Source organism: Eublepharis macularius, chromosome 16, assembly GCF_028583425.1.
Source record: "Eublepharis macularius isolate TG4126 chromosome 16, MPM_Emac_v1.0, whole genome shotgun sequence".
In the NCBI taxonomy this organism is placed as follows: Eukaryota; Metazoa; Chordata; class Lepidosauria; order Squamata; family Eublepharidae; genus Eublepharis; species Eublepharis macularius.
The window spans coordinates 46,039,358-46,059,382 of record NC_072805.1 but is presented as its reverse complement, the minus strand read 5'-3'; the positions used below and the strand labels follow the sequence as shown (position 1 = coordinate 46,059,382).

The window sequence follows — 20,025 nt, the reverse complement described above, 5'->3', positions numbered from 1 at the left end:
TTTCCGGCAAGTAATGGGCAAAGCTTTGCCCTGTGACACTTCTGCATGCCGCGTGGCTGGATACAAGCAAAGGTGCCCAGTCAAGAGGGGGAAAAGCATTGATAATCCAAAGAGGACAGGGAAGCGCTGGGCATATGTGGGGAAATCCCAGCTTGTGCGAGATTCCAGCTGTTGCCAAGTGTCCAGACTGGGTCATGCATTTATTTTGGTTCTAATCTTCACTGCATGAAGCACGATGGGCAAATATGGGGTCCTTCCAGCTAATTTCGATTTGCTTTCCACGATGAATGACACACAAACTTCTTTCCGTTTCCTCCCGCTCTCCATCTTGACAGATTGCCCTTGCAGTCCTCGGATCTCTTTCGGTTTTGTACGCCTTGCTGAAGGTCAGCAGTTGGACCCGGCGATCACGACTCGAGAACATAAATCTTATGGTAAGGGACGGTTTTTCACGGCATCTATGCGGTGGGGACCTCCAGAAAGTTGCAAGGAATTGGGAGATACCAGAGGCCAAAGAATGTGATGTTCCGGTAACCTGGGCCGTTTCCAGATGACTTACCTGCCTCCGGAATGTCGTGCCATGTTGCGGGGAAGACGCGAAATATCGTGTTTTCTCGCGTGAGTTTTGTGCGACGTCGCGTGAGAAAACGTGATATTTCGCGTCTTCCCCGCAACATGGCGCGACGTTCCGGAGGCAGGTAAGCCATCTGGAAACGGCCCTGTTCAACTAGCCGCTATTTTCCCTCGGGCCTACAGTTTACCAGCAACTGCTCAACCTATTTATTTACTTACTTGATAATCTGCCTTCCTCCCCAGTGGGAGCCCAAAACAGCTTACAATGTTCTCCTCTCCTATTTTATTCTCACACTCAGCTTAGACGGATGAGACTGTGTGGCAGATCCAGAGGAGTTAGCCGGGTTAGTCTGTAGTAGCAAAATCAAAAAGAGTCCAGTAGCACCTTTAAGACTAACCAATTTTATTGTAGCATAAGCTTTCGAAAATCACAGTTCTCTTCGTCAGATGCATGGAGGGCAGAAAGAAACTGGTCAAATATATTTGGTCCTCTATATTTGACCAGTTTCTTTCTGCCCTCCATGCATCTGACGAAGAGAACTGTGATTCTCGAAAGCTTATGCTACAATAAAATTGGTTAGTCTTAAAGGTGCTACTGGCTCTTTTTGAGAGTGTGTGCCTGGCCCAAGGTCACCTAGAAAGTTTCTATGGCAGAGCAGGAATTTGAATTCAAGTCCTGGTCCACACTCTAACCTCTACACAGCCGAGGTGCACCTTACACCTCTCCAGCTGTGCTAGCACACGGGTTGCGTTGTTGCATCGGCTGGTTTACTGGGCTGGTGTAGACATCTTTGAGTGTGTGCCTGTGCTCGCAAACGCTCATTAAGTTGCCCTTTTAACCCGTTCCTCTGATCCTCTTAGGGATGCAAGCTTTATTTCTTGGGAGGACCATTAAAAGAATAAGGCCTGATTCAAATGAGGTATTGCCCAGGCAAAGAGCTTTCTTGTGTCACTTTGCAAGTGATTCGCATTTCGTTTAAACTGGGCTGCAGTCTGTGCGAAGCAGAAATGCATGCTTAGGTAGCCTGCCCCACAGTTTTCGCAAGGACTGCAGGCTTTGCTTCTGCCAAGTAAGCAGGTAGAGATGAATTGCAATCGCATGTAAATGTGATGGTGCCTGAGTGCAGAAGGCCCACATAAGTGGATTCTTTTGCCTTGCCAGCATTGCATATAAGTTGGATCTTAAAGAGAATTGTGCCTTTCATGTGAATAGCGGGATATTGTAAATCTTCCCTTTTGTCCTTCAATCTTCTAATTACTGCAGAGTGTCTGTTCCACTGCTACCTGTCATAGGAGTTTATTACCACTTAAAAAAAAAATTTGTTCACAGATCGTAGTGAAATTCTTTGCCTACTTGGCTGGTTCCCTAGCGAACGTCTTTTTCCTGATCTCCTTGGGAATTGGTGTTTACTGGCTCATAGTTTTCAAGGTAAGCAAGTATGCTGCTAAAAGAGGTCTCGGGCTTAGAAACCGAATTCTCCTGCAGTTATCTGGCACGGTGTGCTTTGCTTACTATTCTGGGGCGTATATCCCAGGGGAAACTCAGAACCGCCTACGCAGTATGTGCCTGGCAATTGTGTCTCTGATTTAAGATTCCTTATGCAAGTTGCTCTTGGGTAAGTCAGTACCCCATTAAAAGGGATTGATGAGGTGCCCAAAGCTGCTTGCAGGGGAAGAAATCTTGGCTTTGGTCCTCATTTAAAATCTTTTCCCTCCAGGGCCAACAATTTTCTGCCATCGAGGTGACACTCCCTCCTGCTGGTGGACAAATAGAAACCCACTTTATTATTTATGTGCTGTGCTCTTTGGTGTTGAAGGTAAGGGCCTTGTGGGGGACGGGAGAGGCCGTATCTCTTCAGCGCTGCGTCTTGGACAGGAGCTCCAAATCTCCTTGCAATGGGCATGTTCAAGGAAGGGTGGTTCTTACTGCGGAAAGCTCCACTCCTGCAAATCCTTAACTTGAGAGACTCCAGGAGGCACCAGAAGTATGACTAAGAATCAGGGCTTTTTTCTGGGAAAAGAGGTGGTGGAACTCAGTGGGTTGCCCTCGGAGAAAACGGTCACATGGCTGGTGGCCCCGCCCCCTGATCTCCAGACAGAGGGGAATTGAGATTGCTCTCCGCACTGCTTAGCAGCGCGGACGGCAATCTCAACTCCCCTCTGTCTGGAGATCAGGGGGCGGGGCCACCAGCCATGTGACCATTTTCAAGAGGTGCCGGAACTCCGTTCCCCTGCGTTCCCGCTGAAAAAAAGCCCTCCTAAGAATGAAGTACAATTGGAAGACCTGGAAACAGAAACCTCAGGGGTGCCAGAAAACTATGGTTGCCAGAGGGTTTTTTTTTAACGGAGGAACCTACCGTTGTATGGGTTTTAGAGGTGTGTGCCCGAACCCTCTTCTTTGGGACTCACAAGTCGGTCAGATCAAATGGATGAGAGTTCCCTTGGTGTCACATCTTGTATTTGTTAGTGTTTATTTGTATATGGCACATTAAATGTTCAAAGCAGGCCAGGAATGTGAGAGCCAAAACAGACGAGACCCTTGATGCGTGGAGGACACTCGTCAGTTTCCTGCAAGGGTCCACGGGAAGTGTAGTGAGAGAGAACCTCTCCCAGGGAGAAGAAGGAGAGCTCTCTCTCGCTGCTGCCAGTGCCCCTTGCTCCCGTAAAAAGACTCTGCGGCCTCCCTGCCCCAGGAGGAGGCTGCACCTCAGCAGGAGCACCTCAGCCAGGCGCGCAAGGCACAAGCCCCCCACACTGGCTCCCTGCACTCGCGCCAACCATCCTCCCTCCACCTGCAGCCCCAGAAGAGCGAGGATGGGGCGGGCACGTTCAACTCTTCCCCCACTCAGCACCCTTGAATCATTCTCCAGCTCCCACTCGGCTCCCAGCCCCTCAGTGCGAGGGCGCACTCCAGCTGCCACCACCTTGTCCCTCTCGCCGCTGCCAATGTGCTCGGCTCCCTCTGGCTGCCGAGTGCATTTAGGGGAACAAGGGGTGCAATTGGAAGCAGCATGCACCGCCTCCGAGTCCAGCTGAGCTGCAGCCACTGACACTTCTCTTTCTACACCTCCAGCCGCTGAGGTCGCGCAAAAGGGGATTGAGCTCTCCCTCTTCTCCCTGGCAGAGGTTCTTTCTCACTATGCTACCCATGGACCCTTGTGGGAAACTTATGAGTGTCCTCCACACATCAGGCATCTTGTCTGTTTCGGCTCTGAGACTTTCCTGAAGCCACCTAAATCAAATCCTCCTTTCGTCCTTCCGCTGTTGACATATGCATGTGAAAAACAGAGGGTTGCCAACTCTAGCTTGGGAAATTCCTGGAGACTTGGGGACTGTATTTGGAGAGGGATTTCTTTAGACCCTGGGAGAAGCTGCCATTTTCTCCAGGGTAACTGATGTCTCTAGTCTGGAGATACATTTTAATTCCAGGAGAATTCCAGACCTCCACCAGGAGGTTGGCAACCCTAGAAAAACACAAAGGCTGTTTTAAATGCACTTCTAGTGGGTTTCTGAATCAATATATGGCTGTGTAGGAAGGTTGGTTTGCAGTTGCATCCTGACCTTCCATGGCAACTGGGATTTTGATTCTAATGAGTTCCTGCCAGAGGCAAGAATCAAACCAGAGACCTCTACTGAGGAATCAATTTTTTTTTCAAAGTATTTGTTCGTTGGCCCTTGGTACTGTCAATCATCAAAAAAGAGGAGCAGATAGGAGAGGGGTTGAAGCTTAGTAGTGTGGCACATCCTTCAGTTATGGGGGTGAGGGGGCGATCTCTTCAGTCCCTAGAGTCTTGGGGTGGAAATGCTCCTCTGCATGAATAATAATAATAATAACATTCAATTTATATACCGCCCTTCAGGACAAGTTAACGCCCACTCAGAGCGGTTTACAAAGTGTGTTATTATTACCCTCCTGACAATCCCCCTGTGAGGTGGGTGTGGCTGAGAGAGCTCTGAGAGAGCTGTGACTGACCCAAGGCCACCCAGCTGGCTTCAAGGGGAGGAGTGGAGAATCAAACCTGGCTCTCCAGATTAGAGTCCTGCCGCTCTTAACCACTACACCAAACTGTAAGGTGATGTGTTCGGTACCAGCACCAGGATTGGCTGATGGCACTGCTGCCGGATATGAATTGGGGCAGGGAGGGATTAACTCTTGGCCCCCATGTCATTTTCCGATCCAAAAATCCCACCCCACAGTTGCAGTAGAAGAAAAAAATTTAGGCCCAATCCACTCCTATTTGGGTTTAAAGAACCCCTCTGGGGGTCATTGTCAATCCAGGAAATGAGAGTTAGCTCCCTCACCCTTCTACAGTGCTACAGTCCGGATTTATAATGGTCCCTCCAGCTTATTCAGCCATTTGAGGACCCCGTTGTGGATCCCCAGGATGGTGTGTTGTTTGATGTTAATGGCCAGTTTCAGACCGTCCACCCTCGCTGTCACATGTCCGCTAGACTTGAAAAAGCCTGCTTTCTGTGTGTCTTCGCTGAGATGTAACCCTGTTTGGACATTTTCTCCCCAGACCTTGGACATCACACACATGCTAATCACCCAGTTAACAGTCTCCATCTTCCTGATAGACTGGGAAAAGCCAAAGGAGAGAGGGAGGCTGAGAATACCTGCAGGTGCTCTCTCCTGTTTACTTGTGTTTTCTGCAACATTGTGTGCCATTGTGTGCCAGGAGCTTTTAACCTCCTGTGATGCCTTCACCCCAAGAAACTGGTGGAGCAGCAGTTTGTTTAGGGCCCAATCCAATTGTGGCAGAGGTAGGAAAATAAAGGTTTCCTTGACCAAGCCAGTGGAAGAGGGGAAAGTAATCCAGGCCATAATACTTAAGCATTGGGGCCAAATAAGACACTTGCAAAAAGGGGTAACAACAACAACAACAACAACTGTGCTTATATACCAATCTTGTAGACAGAATGGTGAACCAAGTCAGTGTTGTTATGATCCTGACAACACAGCGGGGAGCTGGGCTGAGAGGAGTGGCTTACCCAAGGCCACCTGCTGAGCTCAGGTCAGGAGTGGAAGTTGAACCAGCAGAATGCTGATCCACAGCCCAACCACTTAACCACTATGATATAGCAGCTCTCATAGTGCATTATGATCCTCACAACACAGCGGGGGAGCTGGGTTGAGAGGAGTGGCTTACCCAAGGCCACCTGCTGAGCTCAGGTCAGGAGTGGAAGTTGAACCAGCAGAATGCTGATCCACAGCCCAACCACTTAACCACTATGATATAGCAGCTCTCATAGTGCATTATGATCCTCACAACACAGCGGGGGAGCTGGGTTGAGAGGAGTGGCTTACCCAAGGCCACCTGCTGAGCTCAGGTCAGGAGTGGAAGTTGAACCAGCAGAATGCTGATCCACAGCCCAACCACTTAACCACTATGATATAGCAGCTCTCATAGTGCATTATGATCCTCACAACACAGCGGGGGAGCTGGGTTGAGAGGAGTGGCTTACCCAAGGCCACCTGCTGAGCTCAGGTCAGGAGTGGAAGTTGAACCAGCAGAATGCTGATCCACAGCCCAACCACTTAACCACTATGATATAGCAGCTCTCATAGTGCATTATGATCCTCACAACACAGCGGGGGAGCTGGGTTGAGAGGAGTGGCTTACCCAAGGCCACCTGATGAGCTCAGGTCAGGAGTGGAAGTCGAACCAGCAGAATGCTGATTCACAGCCCAACCACTTAACCACTGTGATATAGCAGCTCTCATAGTGCATTATGATCCTCACAACACAGCGGGGGAGCTGGGTTGAGAGGAGTGGCTTACCCAAGGCCACCTGCTGAGCTCAGGTCAGGAGTGGAAGTTGAACCAGCAGAATGCTGATCCACAGCCCAACCACTTAACCACTATGATATAGCAGCTCTCATAGTGCATTATGATCCTCACAACACAGCGGGGGAGCTGGGTTGAGAGGAGTGGCTTACCCAAGGCCACCTGCTGAGCTCAGGTCAGGAGTGGAAGTTGAAGCAGCAGAATGCTGATCCACAGCCCAACCACTTAACCACTATGATATAGCAGCTCTCATAGTGCATTATGATCCTCACAACACAGCGGGGGAGCTGGGTTGAGAGGAGTGGCTTACCCAAGGCCACCTGCTGAGCTCAGGTCAGGAGTGGAAGTTGAACCAGCAGAATGCTGATCCACAGCCCAACCACTTAACCACTATGATATAGCAGCTCTCATAGTGCATTATGATCCTCACAACACAGCGGGGGAGCTGGGTTGAGAGGAGTGGCTTACCCAAGGCCACCTGCTGAGCTCAGGTCAGGAGTGGAAGTTGAACCAGCAGAATGCTGATCCACAGCCCAACCACTTAACCACTATGATATAGCAGCTCTCATAGTGCATTATGATCCTCACAACACAGCGGGGGAGCTGGGTTGAGAGGAGTGGCTTACCCAAGGCTACCTGCTGAGCTCAGGTCAGGAGTGGAAGTTGAACCAGCAGAATGCTGATCCACAGCCCAACCACTTAACCACTATGATATAGCAGCTCTCATAGTGCATTATGATCCTCACAACACAGCGGGGGAGCTGGGTTGAGAGGAGTGGCTTACCCAAGGCCACCTGCTGAGCTCAGGTCAGGAGTGGAAGTTGAACCAGCAGAATGCTGATCCACAGCCCAACCACTTAACCACTATGATATAGCAGCTCTCATAGTGCATTATGATCCTCACAACACAGCGGGGGAGCTGGGTTGAGAGGAGTGGCTTACCCAAGGCTACCTGCTGAGCTCAGGGCAGGAGTGGAAGTCGAACCAGCAGAATGCTGATTCAAGCCCAACCACTTAACCACTAAGCTACAGCCACTCTTGCCAAAAAAGAGACCTGCCAAGGAAGCAAGCCAATCAGGGTTCTCTCCTCAAGCCCCTGACTGGCTGGGATGAGGTGTGCCAATTAGTTCTGGTTCCCTATAAGGGTCCTGCTTAGGCTTTGCATTTAAGGCACAACTGGAAGATAATTCCAAGTTAGCTTTTGAGCAAAGTCCCACCCTCAGTAGTCGGGCAAAAGAAACAAAAAAGTTAAGTGTGGGCTCTCTGTACTTAGCAGGAGGAGCCTGAAACTATTGTCACTGAGGGCTTGCAACCAGAGGGTGCTTCTGCAGATTAAAAAAAAAATTCTGCTCTCCTGAAAAGTGAAGGCAACGTTACCTACAGCACATCGCGCAGCTGTTATGCGATATCCACTTGTTTAATTAGCGTTGGTAAATCACTTCAAGGCCCTTGGGTTCTTCTGGGAAATCAGCAGGCTCCTGTTCTAGGAAGCAGCTTGCCTTCGAGGGTAATGATTTCAGATCGGGAGAGGTAAATTAACATAAGCAAGGGCTAGGGGGAACCCAGGGGCGTTGAGCTTTGCACTTTGCCAAGAATCCAATAAGCTCGTGCGGAGTTTTCAAATAAAGCCAATTGTTTCTGCTTCATTGTGGTTTTTTTTAATGTCCTCCTTTGCTTCAGGAGGAGATCAGAGAGCTGCTTCCTCCGTGAGCGCCTGGAGAACTTTTCTGATAGCTAACGAGTGGAACGAGCTCCAGACCCACAGGAAAGTAAATCCTTCGCTTCAGCTGTTAAGCACCTTGCTTCTTCTGGAGGTGAGCGAGAGATGAAGGGGAGGGGAAATTCCCACTGTGATCCGATGTAGAATCCCAGCGCCCTCCAAGTGATCTCTGGATCTGTGACCTTGAGAGAGAAAGAGCTGCAAGTTTAGAGGATACCTGCAAATGCTTTTGCCAAAGGTTGGAGTGAGCCAGACTTCCTCGAACCCTGCTCCAAAAGAGACAGACTCCTGAGCACACCTGTTTGTGTTGGTGGGTTCTCCACTTTGATCTCCCCCCTCTTACAAGAAGTGCTCAATCCTGCTTGAACATCATGGCCGCATTTGACAGCCCTTCCTCCAGGGAGTGGCAGTTGGGAAACAGGAAATGAAGGTGTCCTACCTAGTCCCTTTCTCTGCAGCGCACGCAGTAGGAAGAACTTCCTTCCCGCCCTCTTTGGCAACCCAGTCTCTCTCTACATGAGTCGTCTTATACGGGGATGCTCAAGTATAGGGAGACGCAATGTTAACTGGGAAGCATAGTTCAAAAAGACAGAGCCAAAGGCTCTGTCAATTTCACCTCTCTACTGGAGGGTAGTTTCAAAAGACAGCTTCGGAGATGGCTCTTCAGAGGGTGTGTTAATCTTTGCCTCCCCAAAGTCTCTGTCAAGATGAAATTAACATATCCTCTGAGGTGCCATCTCCAGGGCTCTGTCTTTGGCCGTTTTCACACATCTTACCAGCCGGGCAAAATCGCGCAAAACTGCTGGAACGACGGCATCTTCCTGGCGCGATTTCCCATCATGATTCTGGTTTGTGGTGTGAATCGCACCACAAACCAGAGTCATGATGGGAAATCGCGCCAGGAAGGTGCTGTCGTTCCAGGAGTTTTTTGCAATTTTGCCTGGCCGGTAGACGCATGAAAACAGCCTTTTAAAACTACCCTTCTGTAGAGAGGTGAAATTGATAGAGCTTTCGGCTCTGTCTTTTTAAACTATGCTTCCCTGCTAGCATTGCGTCTCCGTCCCTACGCTTGAGTGTCCCCGTGCAAGATGTCTTGTGTAGAGAGAGTCCCAGTCTCCCGGAACTGATTTTTTAAAGATGCTGATGGCAGTTGGTTGCCTGGGTTTTTCCAACTCAACATCAGTAGATCAATGTCTTGCCAAAAACACTTCTTCATCACAGAGGCAAATGTTGCAAGCGGCACCCATAGGAGGCAAGGCACCAGTGTGAGAACTTAGCCCTTGATCGGGGTGGCCTCTGTGGCTGATTGCATGTATTGATCAATCCCATCTGCATTTTGTTCTTTTTCCAAAGTCTGCAAGTTGGTGCAGATTCTCTTGTTTGCTTGTTGCTGTTCTCCACAGGCTAGACTGTGTGTATTCAAGGCGGCCCAGAGGCGTTGTGGCTCCCGTTGTTCTGGCTTCTGCTCCCAACAAGGTTTTCCTGGCCCTGCAGAAATGTTTGTGCTTTGGCAGCTACACAGATAATACACAGATTAGGCCTAATTTAGGGAACGATATGAAAATTAGATTGTTTCTGCGGCATTTAAATTTTGTCAGAGGTTACACCATTTACTCAAGGTTCACACATCATCCCTCTGTATCCAGTGTGGCCTTATGACCAGGGCTTTTTTTCTGGGATAAGAGGTGGTGGAACTCAGTGGGTTGCCCTCGGAGAAAATCATTACATGGCTGGTGGCCCCGCCCCCTGATCTCCAGACAGAGGGGAGTTGAGATTGCCCTCCATGCCACCTAGTGGCGTGGAGGGAAATCTACACTCCCCTCTGTCTAGAGATCAGGGGGCGGGGCCACCAGCCATGTGACCATTTTCAAGAGGTTCCGGAACTCCGTTCCTCCGCATTCCCCCTGAAAAAAAGCCCTGCTTATGACACAGACCTTTCCACATGGGTAATCCCATCCACAACATGGATCTTGGAAGAAGAACATTTGTTTTTTGAAATGCCACAAATTATGGTGTCCAGCTTTGGCCAGGTGAAGTCTACCTGATCCTCTTCCATGCTTAGGCTCTGTACCTCAGATTTGACAAAGAAGGAAAGAATGGGTGAATAACATCTCGCCCAGGGACACCCACTGAGGTCACTACTGAAGAGAGATTTGAACTCGTGTCTCTCAGGCTCGAGGGCAACAGTGCTCTACCCCACAGTGGAACCACATTGGCGGCTTCTTTTTTCCAGGTGGTGGGACTGAAGAACCTTGCATCGAGAGACCTGAACGTGAATCTCCATCCTGGCTCTAATGCCTATCTGGCTCCGTGGAGTCCAGTCCTTCGCTTTGGGATCGCTGCTTCGGTTTGGCTGGCTGTGGGAATTGTGCAGGTCCTTTCTCACTCTGAGAACATAAGGTGTTCTGGGTGATGCCAAACATCCATAGATCAAAGCTGTTGTTGGAAGAGGGCTTGGGTTGCATGATGTTAGGAGAGCAAGGTTCCATCTTGGATCAGGCACCCTCAGACAAAAGCTTTGTTGTCTTAAATAAAGGAAAGAGTCCAGTAGCACCTTTAAGACTAACCAACTTTACTGTAGCATAAGCTTTTGAGAATCACAGTTCTCTTCTTCAGATGCACGGAGGGTAAGAAGAAACTTGTCATATATGTAGATGGAGAGGGGAGGGGGGAGTAGATGCAAAAGCTTATCAGAAGCCACTGATTGCATCTACTCCGCCCTCCCCTCTCCACCTACATATATGACCAGTTTCTTCTTACCCTCCATGCATCTGAAGAAGAGAACTGTGATTCTCGAAAGCTTATGCTACAGTAAAGTTGGTTAGTCTTAAAGGTGCTACTGGACTCTTTCCTTTTTTTGCTACTACAGACTAACACAGCTAACTCCTCTAGATCGTTGAATAAAGGAGATTTCATAACTTCTATGCAAATTCACGCCCTGATGTGAATGGCCCAGGTGAGCCTGATCCTGTCAGATCTCAGAAGCTCAGCAGGGTCAGTTAATAATTGGATAGGAGACCTCCAACAAAGGCCAGGGTTGCAGAGGCAGTCAATGGCCAACCACCTCTGTTAGTCTCTTGCCATGAAAACCCCTCCAGGGGTCGCCATAAGTCAGCTATGACATGAAGGCACTCTCCAGCATCACACGCAAATTCTTATAAATTGCTTAGCATCCAGGATGATCCAGGCCCCAAGATCTCATAGTAATAGCAGTCTTTACATGACAAATTCATTTGTTCAGACTGACGGGCTCCGTCTGCAGGGAGCAACTTTTATACCTCCAAGGCTGCCCTCATTGGTCCCTTCAGTCAGAACCTACCACTGGATCCTTCTAGGCAGGGTACAGTTCCTCTGTTTGGGTGCAGAAGTGACTGGACAGCTTGGATTGGAAGCAAAATAAACCTTTGGGATCAAGGCTCCATGGCATTTGGCAACTAGAAACAGGCACAGGGGGGTGGAAAGAGCCTTGGGGTGTACTTATGCACCATGTCATGCAATGCTCTTTTCTTGTAGGTGGTGATTTCAGTCGGGTTATATGAGCGGTTTGTGGAGGACAAGATCCAGCAGTTCACCGATCTTTGTTCCTTGAGCAATGTGAGTCGTGTCTCTGCAGCGCAGAGAAAAAGGGTTGGCGATGCATTGTTGGACAGAGTCATCACAGAGGGCTGTGAGGTCTCTCTGGTATTTGGCTGTCATCTGCCCCATTGCATCGTTGGCAAATGCAGAGTTCTGTCCTCAGTCCTGGGCCGATTCCAGATGGCCCTCTGCAATCCAAAACGTTGCGCGTTGTCGTGCGTCTCATCGTGCGGAAAACGCAAAATATCGCGTTTTCTCACGCGAGTTTTGCGCGAGGTCGCACAAAACTCGCGCGAGAAAACACGATATTTCGCGTTTTCCGCGCGATGACGCGCGACAACGCACAACGTTTCGGATTGCAGAGGGCTGTCTGGAATCGGCCCTGGATGTATGCAATTCTCTCTGTGCTCTGTATATGCTGGGCATGGTTGAACTGCAAAAGAGCTGAGCCTCAGTTAACCACATTGGTCCTCATGTTAATTAGTCAACAACCCGTTATTGTGGGAAATGTTGCAGAGGGTTGCATGCATTGTCTTAGCAAATGCCGGGAGATGTTAAGAATAGTACCTGGGGAGAGTAGCGTTTGGGGAAGAGACAGGCTTGCCAGCTTCAGTTTTGGGAAATTCCTGGAGATCTAGGAGTGGAGGGCAGGGTTTGGGGAGGGGACAGACCTCAGAAGAGTATAATTCCATAGAGCCCACCCTCCAAAGCAGCTATTTTCTCCAGGGGAACTGATCTCCCTCTGGAGATCAATTGTAATTCTGAGGGATCTCCAGGCCCCACCTAGAGGTTGGCAACCTCAGGAAGATGTGACATCACTTTCAGGTGACCTTCTAGGAATTTCCTTAATCTCTATGATAAAGGCATATGGGGAAATCCTAAAGCCTCACTATGGAGGCCATTTGGGCCCATTTTTTCTCCCATTCCTCAGTTTATTGTGTGGGGAATGGGCTGAGGACGGGGGCTTGTAAGCGTAATGTGGTGTGAGCTTCAGAAACATTCTAGTCTACTTGCCATGTGATCGTGAGCTTCATGCACCCTTCTTTGCACCTGTAGGTGTCTGTGTTCATCCTGATGCACAGATGCTACGGTTACTACATCCATGGAAGAAGTGTCCACGGCCATGCAGATGTGAGCATGGACACCATGCACTCTTACCTCCGGAAGGAAGAGGTAATCCTGGATTCTTGCTCAGCCTACCTTCTGCCCTCCCTCTTTCTGGCAACTGCTGTGGCAAAGAAGACACGTTCTCTCCCTGTTGAGTTTGCCTTTGTCAACTGGCAGAATATCAGCCATAGGCCTGCCTTCAGTTTGCAAGTCCTTCCATTCTCCCTCCCTCCTTTGCATCTTCCCAACAGTCAGAACTGATCAGTAATATATTTTCCGAGTCAAGAAGCCCTAGACGGAGTGAGAATGACTCTTTGCAAATGCCTACCTGGGAGGGAAGACGCCAGGCAGTTTCCCCATTCCACGGAAAAGGGAATCAGGGTCAAACAATTCTGCTTGCAAGGAGGTTTCAGTCCCTGTGGCTCTCTTTTCAGAAATTAAAAACTAGTTAAGTGTTTCCATAGAACCAGAGGTGTTAGCCATGTTGGTTTGTAGTTGCAAAATAGTAAAGAGTCCAGTAGCACTTTTAAGATGAACCAACTTTATTGTAGCATAAGCTTTTGAGAATCACAGCTCTCTGTGCATCTGACAAAGAGAGCTGTGGTTCTTGAAAGCTTATGCTACAATAACATTGGTTCATCTTAAAGGTGCTACTGGACTCTTTACGATTCCAAAGGTTGCTCCAAAATAAAGCTGTTAAGAATTATTCAGGGAGTCAATTGTTGTTTGGCATTAGAATAAAGGAGCTAAAAATCATAGTTTTTATATGAGAGCCAGAGCGTCGAAGTTACAGTGTTTGATTAAGATTAGGGAGAGCCACGTTCGAGTCCCTGCTCTGGCACGGAAGCTTACTGGGTGACCTCTAGCCTTTCTCTTGGGGTTGTTGTAAGGATAAAAATGGAGAAGGGAGAGTGAGGTAAGTCTCTTGGGGTCCCTGTTGGAAAGAAATGTGGGGTATAAATATTTAAACACAAGGAATGATCACTGTAATACAGGATGTACTTGTTTGGGTCATGCACATATCGAAACTGGAGCAATACAAAGAAGAGCAGCGTGGCCAGCTGTGCCAGGAAGGCAAGCAAATTCCTAGAGCATTCCAAGGACCGGGGAGGCCCCACGGCCCAGGGGGTAGAAGAGATACATTGGAAAGTCCCAGCTTCAGTCCTTGCCAGCTCCAGCAAAAGGGTCTCAGGTGGCAAATTGGGACCCTGGAGAGCAGTCAGAATTGACAATACTGAGCAAGATGGACCTGTATAAGGCAAACTAGTCTGACTAGTATAAGGCAAACTGGATATGTTCCTATGATTTGAGGTATTTATTCCTAATTTTTCCCTCACTGCAGCATATAGAACAATGTTATGGCTAGAAGACTGGGTTTCAAATCGCCGCTTGCCATGAAACTTGCTCGGTGACTGCAGTCCAGTCACTGTCTCTTAGCTAAACCTACCTCGCAGGGTTACTGTGAGGACAGAATGGAAGAGGGGAGGACCTTGTAGATTGCCTTGAAAGGGTGGAACAAGACTCTAAGAAACAATGAACGTTCTTCAAGTTAACGCTGTCCTTGTTTTGAATCTGCAGGAGAACCTTTGTCCTCTTAGAGGCCTGGAGGCCAACTCGGACATTCAGACATTTGAAGTGCTTCTTACTGACAGAACCCGGGTCCTCTATGACAGAATAAACCTGCCGTTAGTGGAGGTATGGTTTTGTCGCCTAGGTGTACTTCCATGTTACAACTAGGTTTATGTTACGCTAGGGGTTAGACTGAGGGGTCAGTCTGTTGGGTCCAGTTTTACTTAAGGAGGGTCTGCGTTGACGGCTGCTTCCGCGTGGCGAGGTGTCGGTCTACAGCGATGTGAAAGAGGGGAAGCCGAAGTCTACAAATGTGGGTGCGTTTGCAATAGCAGCAAGATTCAAGGTCTCTAAGCATGGCAAACCACTCTGACCACATCCAGGAAGACATTTTAAAAGATCCCGACTAGTTAGCCGTGTTAGTCTGTAGTTGCAAAATAGTAAAGAGTCCAGGAGCACCTTTAAGATTAACCGACTTTATTGTAGCATAAGCTTTCGAGAACCGGATGCATCTGACGAAGAGAGCTGTGGTTCTTGAATGCTCATGCTACAATAAAGTCGGTTAGTTTTAAAGATGCTACTGGACTCTTTACTATTTTAAAAGATGGCTGTTTTACGATTCTGCCTCAAAATTGAGGTTCTCGTCTCTTGCAAACTTACCCATGCATTTTCTGCAAAAGAAGTCCGCGGTGCCTCATTCTTTTCTGCACCTGGCTTGGAAGCTAACCTTAACAGAGCTTTCTTAGTTTCATTTCTCCTAGGAATAATGACTGCGGAGATGTGAGATGCTCTTCCTTTCTCTCTCCCTGCCCCCTTTTTAATTGACAGCTCTGTTTGTATGTGGAGCTCCATGCTCCAGAACAGCAGGTGAAAATTGCACCAAAAAGCCCCGCAGCCAACGTGAAAATCTGAGCACACATGCTTTTCAAGTTCTGTGTCTTCACTGTGTCTTTACAGAATGACTATCCTGGACTTTAAAAAAAAAATTGATTTTTTTCTGTGGCAGGCACCAAGACAGGTCCGGTCTGATGTTCGTGACCAGAGACTAAGAAGCTACCACACCTTGAACCACTTCCTGGCTTCTTTCCTTGAACACGTGAGAATTGGGCTGCCTTTATCTAAACACATGTTCGTGGTTGGGGTTTATATTCCTGACAGGCTCCTTCACACGAGACGGCTGGAAAACAGCCTCTAGTTTGTGAGTTTCGAGTGGGTAGCTATGTTGTTCTGTAATTGAAGAGCAAAATTCGAGTCCAGTAGCACCTTAAAGACCAAGTAAACCGCTTTGAGTGGGTGTTAAGTTGTCCTGAAGGGTGGTATATAAATCAAATGTTATATTGCTATTGCTATTGTTATTTTCCAGGGTACAAGCTTTCAAGAGTCAAAGGTTTCTTCTACACTCCATGTATCTGAAGAAGAGAGCTTTGACTCTTGAAAGATGGTACCCTGGAAATCTATTTGGTCTTTAAGGTGCTACTGGACCCAAATCTTGCTCATCTAGTTTGTGGAATAATCCCAGGTACAAGGGATTGCAAACAGTTTCCAGTTGCTGAAGTCAGGGGGATTTTTATATACATTTTTAAAACCTGTTCTTTTTCCAAGCTGTGGATAAACTGGGGTTACGGCAAACCGTAGTTTCTGGTCCCCAAACAAGCCATGTAATACCTTTTATTAGGACCCACCAAAATAACACAAAACAACGTGCAGGCTTTTGAGCTCTCAAGAACTCTTCATTCAGGCTGGATGTTAAAAAAATAAAGGGGGGGGGAACAATGTTTTTTTTTCTAGGCCCTGCTCTTAAAGAACCTTGTAGATTGTTTGATTATTTACTTCATTTGTGCTTCATCTTCCTTCCCAAATGGGGAACCAAACTGACTTGCATCGTTCCTGGCTCCTCCATTTTATCGTTACAACAACCCTGTGAGGTAGGTTAGGCTGACTCCAATGATCTAATCATGCTGCCTGTCTAGACTAGGCAGTGTTGGGTGGAGCCTCTATCCGGGTGCTCTGTTGGCCTTCTCGGAAGATGGAGGCTGAATTGCAGCCTTCAATTAATTAATCAGAAATATCAATTCCCTTGAGAGATGTGAGTGTTAATTTCATGTTGGCTCTCTCTTGTATCTTGTCTTGTCTTGAGAGAATTCAAACATCTTTTTCTTTTCTCTGCTCCCCCCTACCCCACACAGAGGTACAAAGATATGGACTATGTGGTGAAAGACAAATTTTTGCTGGAACGGATCCTGGACATAGAATTCCAAGAGCCAGGAGACGTGTCTGTGCTGTACAATGGTATTTTTACACTTCTTCCTCTGGGAATTGGTTTGTGTTGGATGTTGCCTTGTACTAGCCAAGATGTGTAATACAGACACCACTTTGGGGTGGCAAACAATTCAGAAGCAAAGCAGTTGCCAAATGGATTTAAAACCGGGAGCTGGTAAAAACAAGTTGGGCAAAGAACAGTCACTTTAAAAACACATGCTTTCGTTTCCTCTTCCCCCAGATGAGAGCGCTTTGTTCGGCAGAGCTCTTTTTTACAACCACGAGCTCACGCTGCTCCTCTTTGAAGCCCTTGTCTTCTGTGCAGTGGATCTGGGGGCGCAGGATTTTGTGCTGGCTACTATTGTCACCTTTGTTGTGCAGAAGGTAAAGGAGGCTGAAAGCCCAGGGTCTGAGACAGGAGATGCTGCCTCTTATTTGTGCCTTGCATAGCTCGCATGAGACTAGCGATACATGGGAGGAGGGAATTTGTGCAGCTTTGGAAAGACAAATGTCCCCTTCAAGGGAGCTTCTCTGTTGTGTGGGTTCTCGCTACTCCTCTGTGACGCTCATTGTGCAAACAGATTGCGTGTTAAAATCCTGCAGGTTTCTTATGTGTTTAAGTTACAGAACTAGATCCAAGTTTGGCAGGTGTCCTGCGCTGATTTCAACCCAGCTTGGGAACTCAGCCCACATTCGCGGCTGCAAAACTATCAAAAGTGGGTTGGCAGAGGCTCATGGTAAATGTGGAAGTCATTCCACGTCTTTGTGTCATTCTGAAGAGCTGGGTTTTTAGAAAATCTTTAAAGTCATTTGCTGGGATTTTACCAAGGACACAGTCTTTGTCTCACTCCTTTCAGCTTCTACAGACTCTGCGTGATTTTTCCGGAAAGAAGAACCTGGCAGAGAAAACCTTGGTGGAGAATCAGTTCTTGATCTAAAGCCAAACAGCATGCGGGTGCATTGAAGTCTTTGAACGCTACACTTGCTGGAGATGTCACAAGGAACTGGGGACCTTATTTCTTTTCATCCCTTTGAGTGTGGCATGTGCACCTTTTTATGCAGACCAGGCACAGCCCTGGAAGCTGCCAAGTTCCAGTCCTTAAGGGTGTGGTCGTTGATACTTGAGTGCCTCTGAACATGTGCCAAGGAGCTTCCCCAGAGGAGGAAAGAATGTTATGACACCACCCAACTTTTGCACACTTGTGATGAAGTTACATGGAGCTCTATCATCTCTTTTTGGTGTGGGTTGGAATGAAAGGTTTGCTCTCTGGTGGACGCAGTGGGGAGGAATTTCACTTCATGCTCTGCAGTCTTTGAAATGGTGTGGTGAAGAAGACCTGGGCCCCTCGTTTCATCATGACATCCATTCGCTGAGCTTTGGGTAACAATAATCTGTGTATCTACACTACCTCGCAGGGTTGTTTGGGGGATAAAATGTAGGAGGAGAGCCATGTTTGTCCAGTTCCTTGCGAGAAAGGTGGGATAAAAATGTAAAAATAATAATAATAAAGGAATCCATTCCATTGCTTGGAGAGTATATAGAAAGGAGAGCAGCAGATATTGTTACTTCTTTGTATGGTGTGGCTTTACTCCAGATCATAAATGATTGCAACTTCTGTGTGCCTACTGGAAGGCCCTGTGGAGTTACATAGGAGATTAAAGAATGGTATTGACGGAAGATGGAATTAATCTCCCTCAGTCTTCTGCAGTGATTCTGCAGTTACTGCACTCGTGACAACAGCTGCAGCCTACAGAATGAATGGCATGCATTTAACTGCTTTTAAAAGTGGAATAATGGCTCTATTGAACACGGGTTACTGCTGAGCCTCATGGGAAAGTGAATTTTAAAGAATGCATTTCCCCAAACTAGACAAAAGAATATACAAGAACAACCTAGAATCCTTCTCTCTGGATTCAGCCATGTGAAGCAGCCCAGCCAGAGATCTCTCTTTTTTAACAGTAGTTCATCATTCAGAAACAACAGGAGTAGACTGCTGCAATGTGCTCTAAGTGGGAGTTTCCCTTGAAGGCTTTCCAGAATTATCAGCAGGTTCAAGATGCAGCAGTGAGACCGTTGCTGACACAAGCTACTGAGATTGTATTTCTTCAGTCTGCAAAAGATCTTTACTGACCGTCAATCTATTCCTAAGCACAGTTCAAAGTGCTTATTATATCTATATATATAAAGACAAGTGTCCTGACTGACTCATCAATGCCCAGGCCAAACCCCTGGACCTAGAAGCATAAAATTTGAGAACATCCCTTTCATGATGTAAACACCTACTAAGAAGGGATTTTAAGAAATTCACCCCCTAAGAGGGTAAAAAGGGGTAAAACGTGTTTTCCCAAAGGGATACAGCGTCCCTGTGTGGCTGGCAGGCTGCTGCCTGCTTGCACCCCTGCCCACTGCCAGCTTAGCCACTCTTCCCTGATTGGGCCAGTCAGGTCATTTGCATATGTGGCCTGATTGGTCCTCATCCCCCACACATTCTAAACAGTATGCAGTTGCTATTGGGAGTCATTGAATGTGTCCTGAAGTAAAATGCACCTCCCAGTCTTCCCCTAAAAGTTCATTGGGGTTGCCACTCTCTCTGTGGGGCCTGGCTTTCCAGTGTGGCTGGCAGGCTCCTGCCTGCTTGTGCTTCCCTCTCTCTGATTGGTCAGCTGTGGAACTCTGTTTTCTGAGGTAAAAATCAGGTCAAGGAAACTGCAGACAGTTGAAGAAAGGCGGTAGCTGTGTTTAAAGTAGTTAAATACCGTAGCGAAGCACGGGTATCAAGCTAGTTAGCTATAAAGTCTTAAATTATCTGGGACCAGCATATTGGAAAGGGTGTCCTTCCCACATAAGCCTGCCTGACAGTTCAGGTCAACTTCAGAAGGCTCTATTCTGTGTATGCCTCCACTTAGGAAGCAAGTGGGGGGCAAACACCAGAGATAGGCCCTTCTGTGTTGAGATGCTGAGATGGAACTCCCTCTCCACAGAAACTGGTTTGGTGTCGCACCTGCTGTCTTTTCAGCATCAGGCAAAGACTTTCATATTACCCCAAACCCCTGGTGAATCGGATGCCCCCCAGGTCACTGTATTACTATTGGAAATCTTTAGGAATTTAGTGTGGAAGATGTGGAAGGGGAAAGTATTAATGAAATGTGTTGGAAGTGGTGGCAGAAAAATAATGTAACATGCAAATACACATTACCCTGAGGAACTCATTGCGACAGTAAATGGCAGCGTTAATTATCATAAGCAGTATTTTAAACAAAGGATGGGCTAAATTTTGAAGGATGACGATCTCTCAAATTGTCTTTTCTGCACAGGGCTTTTTCATCAGTTCTGGCCCCATACTGCATCGATTTCTTACATACATGGTCCAAATAACCCAATGCTTCCCAGTCTTTTTTACATTCTGCACAGTGAAATCAACTCTGCATAAGC

The 20,025-nt window shown here is 47.6% G+C and overlaps 1 protein-coding gene across 1 annotated transcript in view; it reads left to right on the top strand.

Annotated features, from left to right (window-relative positions):
• Positions 1-18,100, top strand: part of LOC129343817 (meckelin-like) — a 35,321-nt gene extending 17,221 nt beyond the window's left edge. Inside the window, exons 12-24 of the mRNA XM_055000180.1 lie at positions 336-434; positions 1,904-2,002; positions 2,292-2,390; positions 5,094-5,196; positions 8,042-8,175; positions 10,315-10,455; positions 11,595-11,675; positions 12,714-12,830; positions 14,343-14,459; positions 15,340-15,429; positions 16,520-16,622; positions 16,834-16,976; positions 17,450-18,100. Of these exons, the coding sequence (XP_054856155.1) occupies positions 336-434; positions 1,904-2,002; positions 2,292-2,390; positions 5,094-5,196; positions 8,042-8,175; positions 10,315-10,455; positions 11,595-11,675; positions 12,714-12,830; positions 14,343-14,459; positions 15,340-15,429; positions 16,520-16,622; positions 16,834-16,976; positions 17,450-17,530 (1,407 nt within the window). The 3' untranslated portion in view covers positions 17,531-18,100. The remainder of the gene's footprint in view (positions 1-335; positions 435-1,903; positions 2,003-2,291; positions 2,391-5,093; positions 5,197-8,041; positions 8,176-10,314; positions 10,456-11,594; positions 11,676-12,713; positions 12,831-14,342; positions 14,460-15,339; positions 15,430-16,519; positions 16,623-16,833; positions 16,977-17,449) is intronic.
• The last annotated feature ends 1,925 nt before the right edge of the window (positions 18,101-20,025 follow it).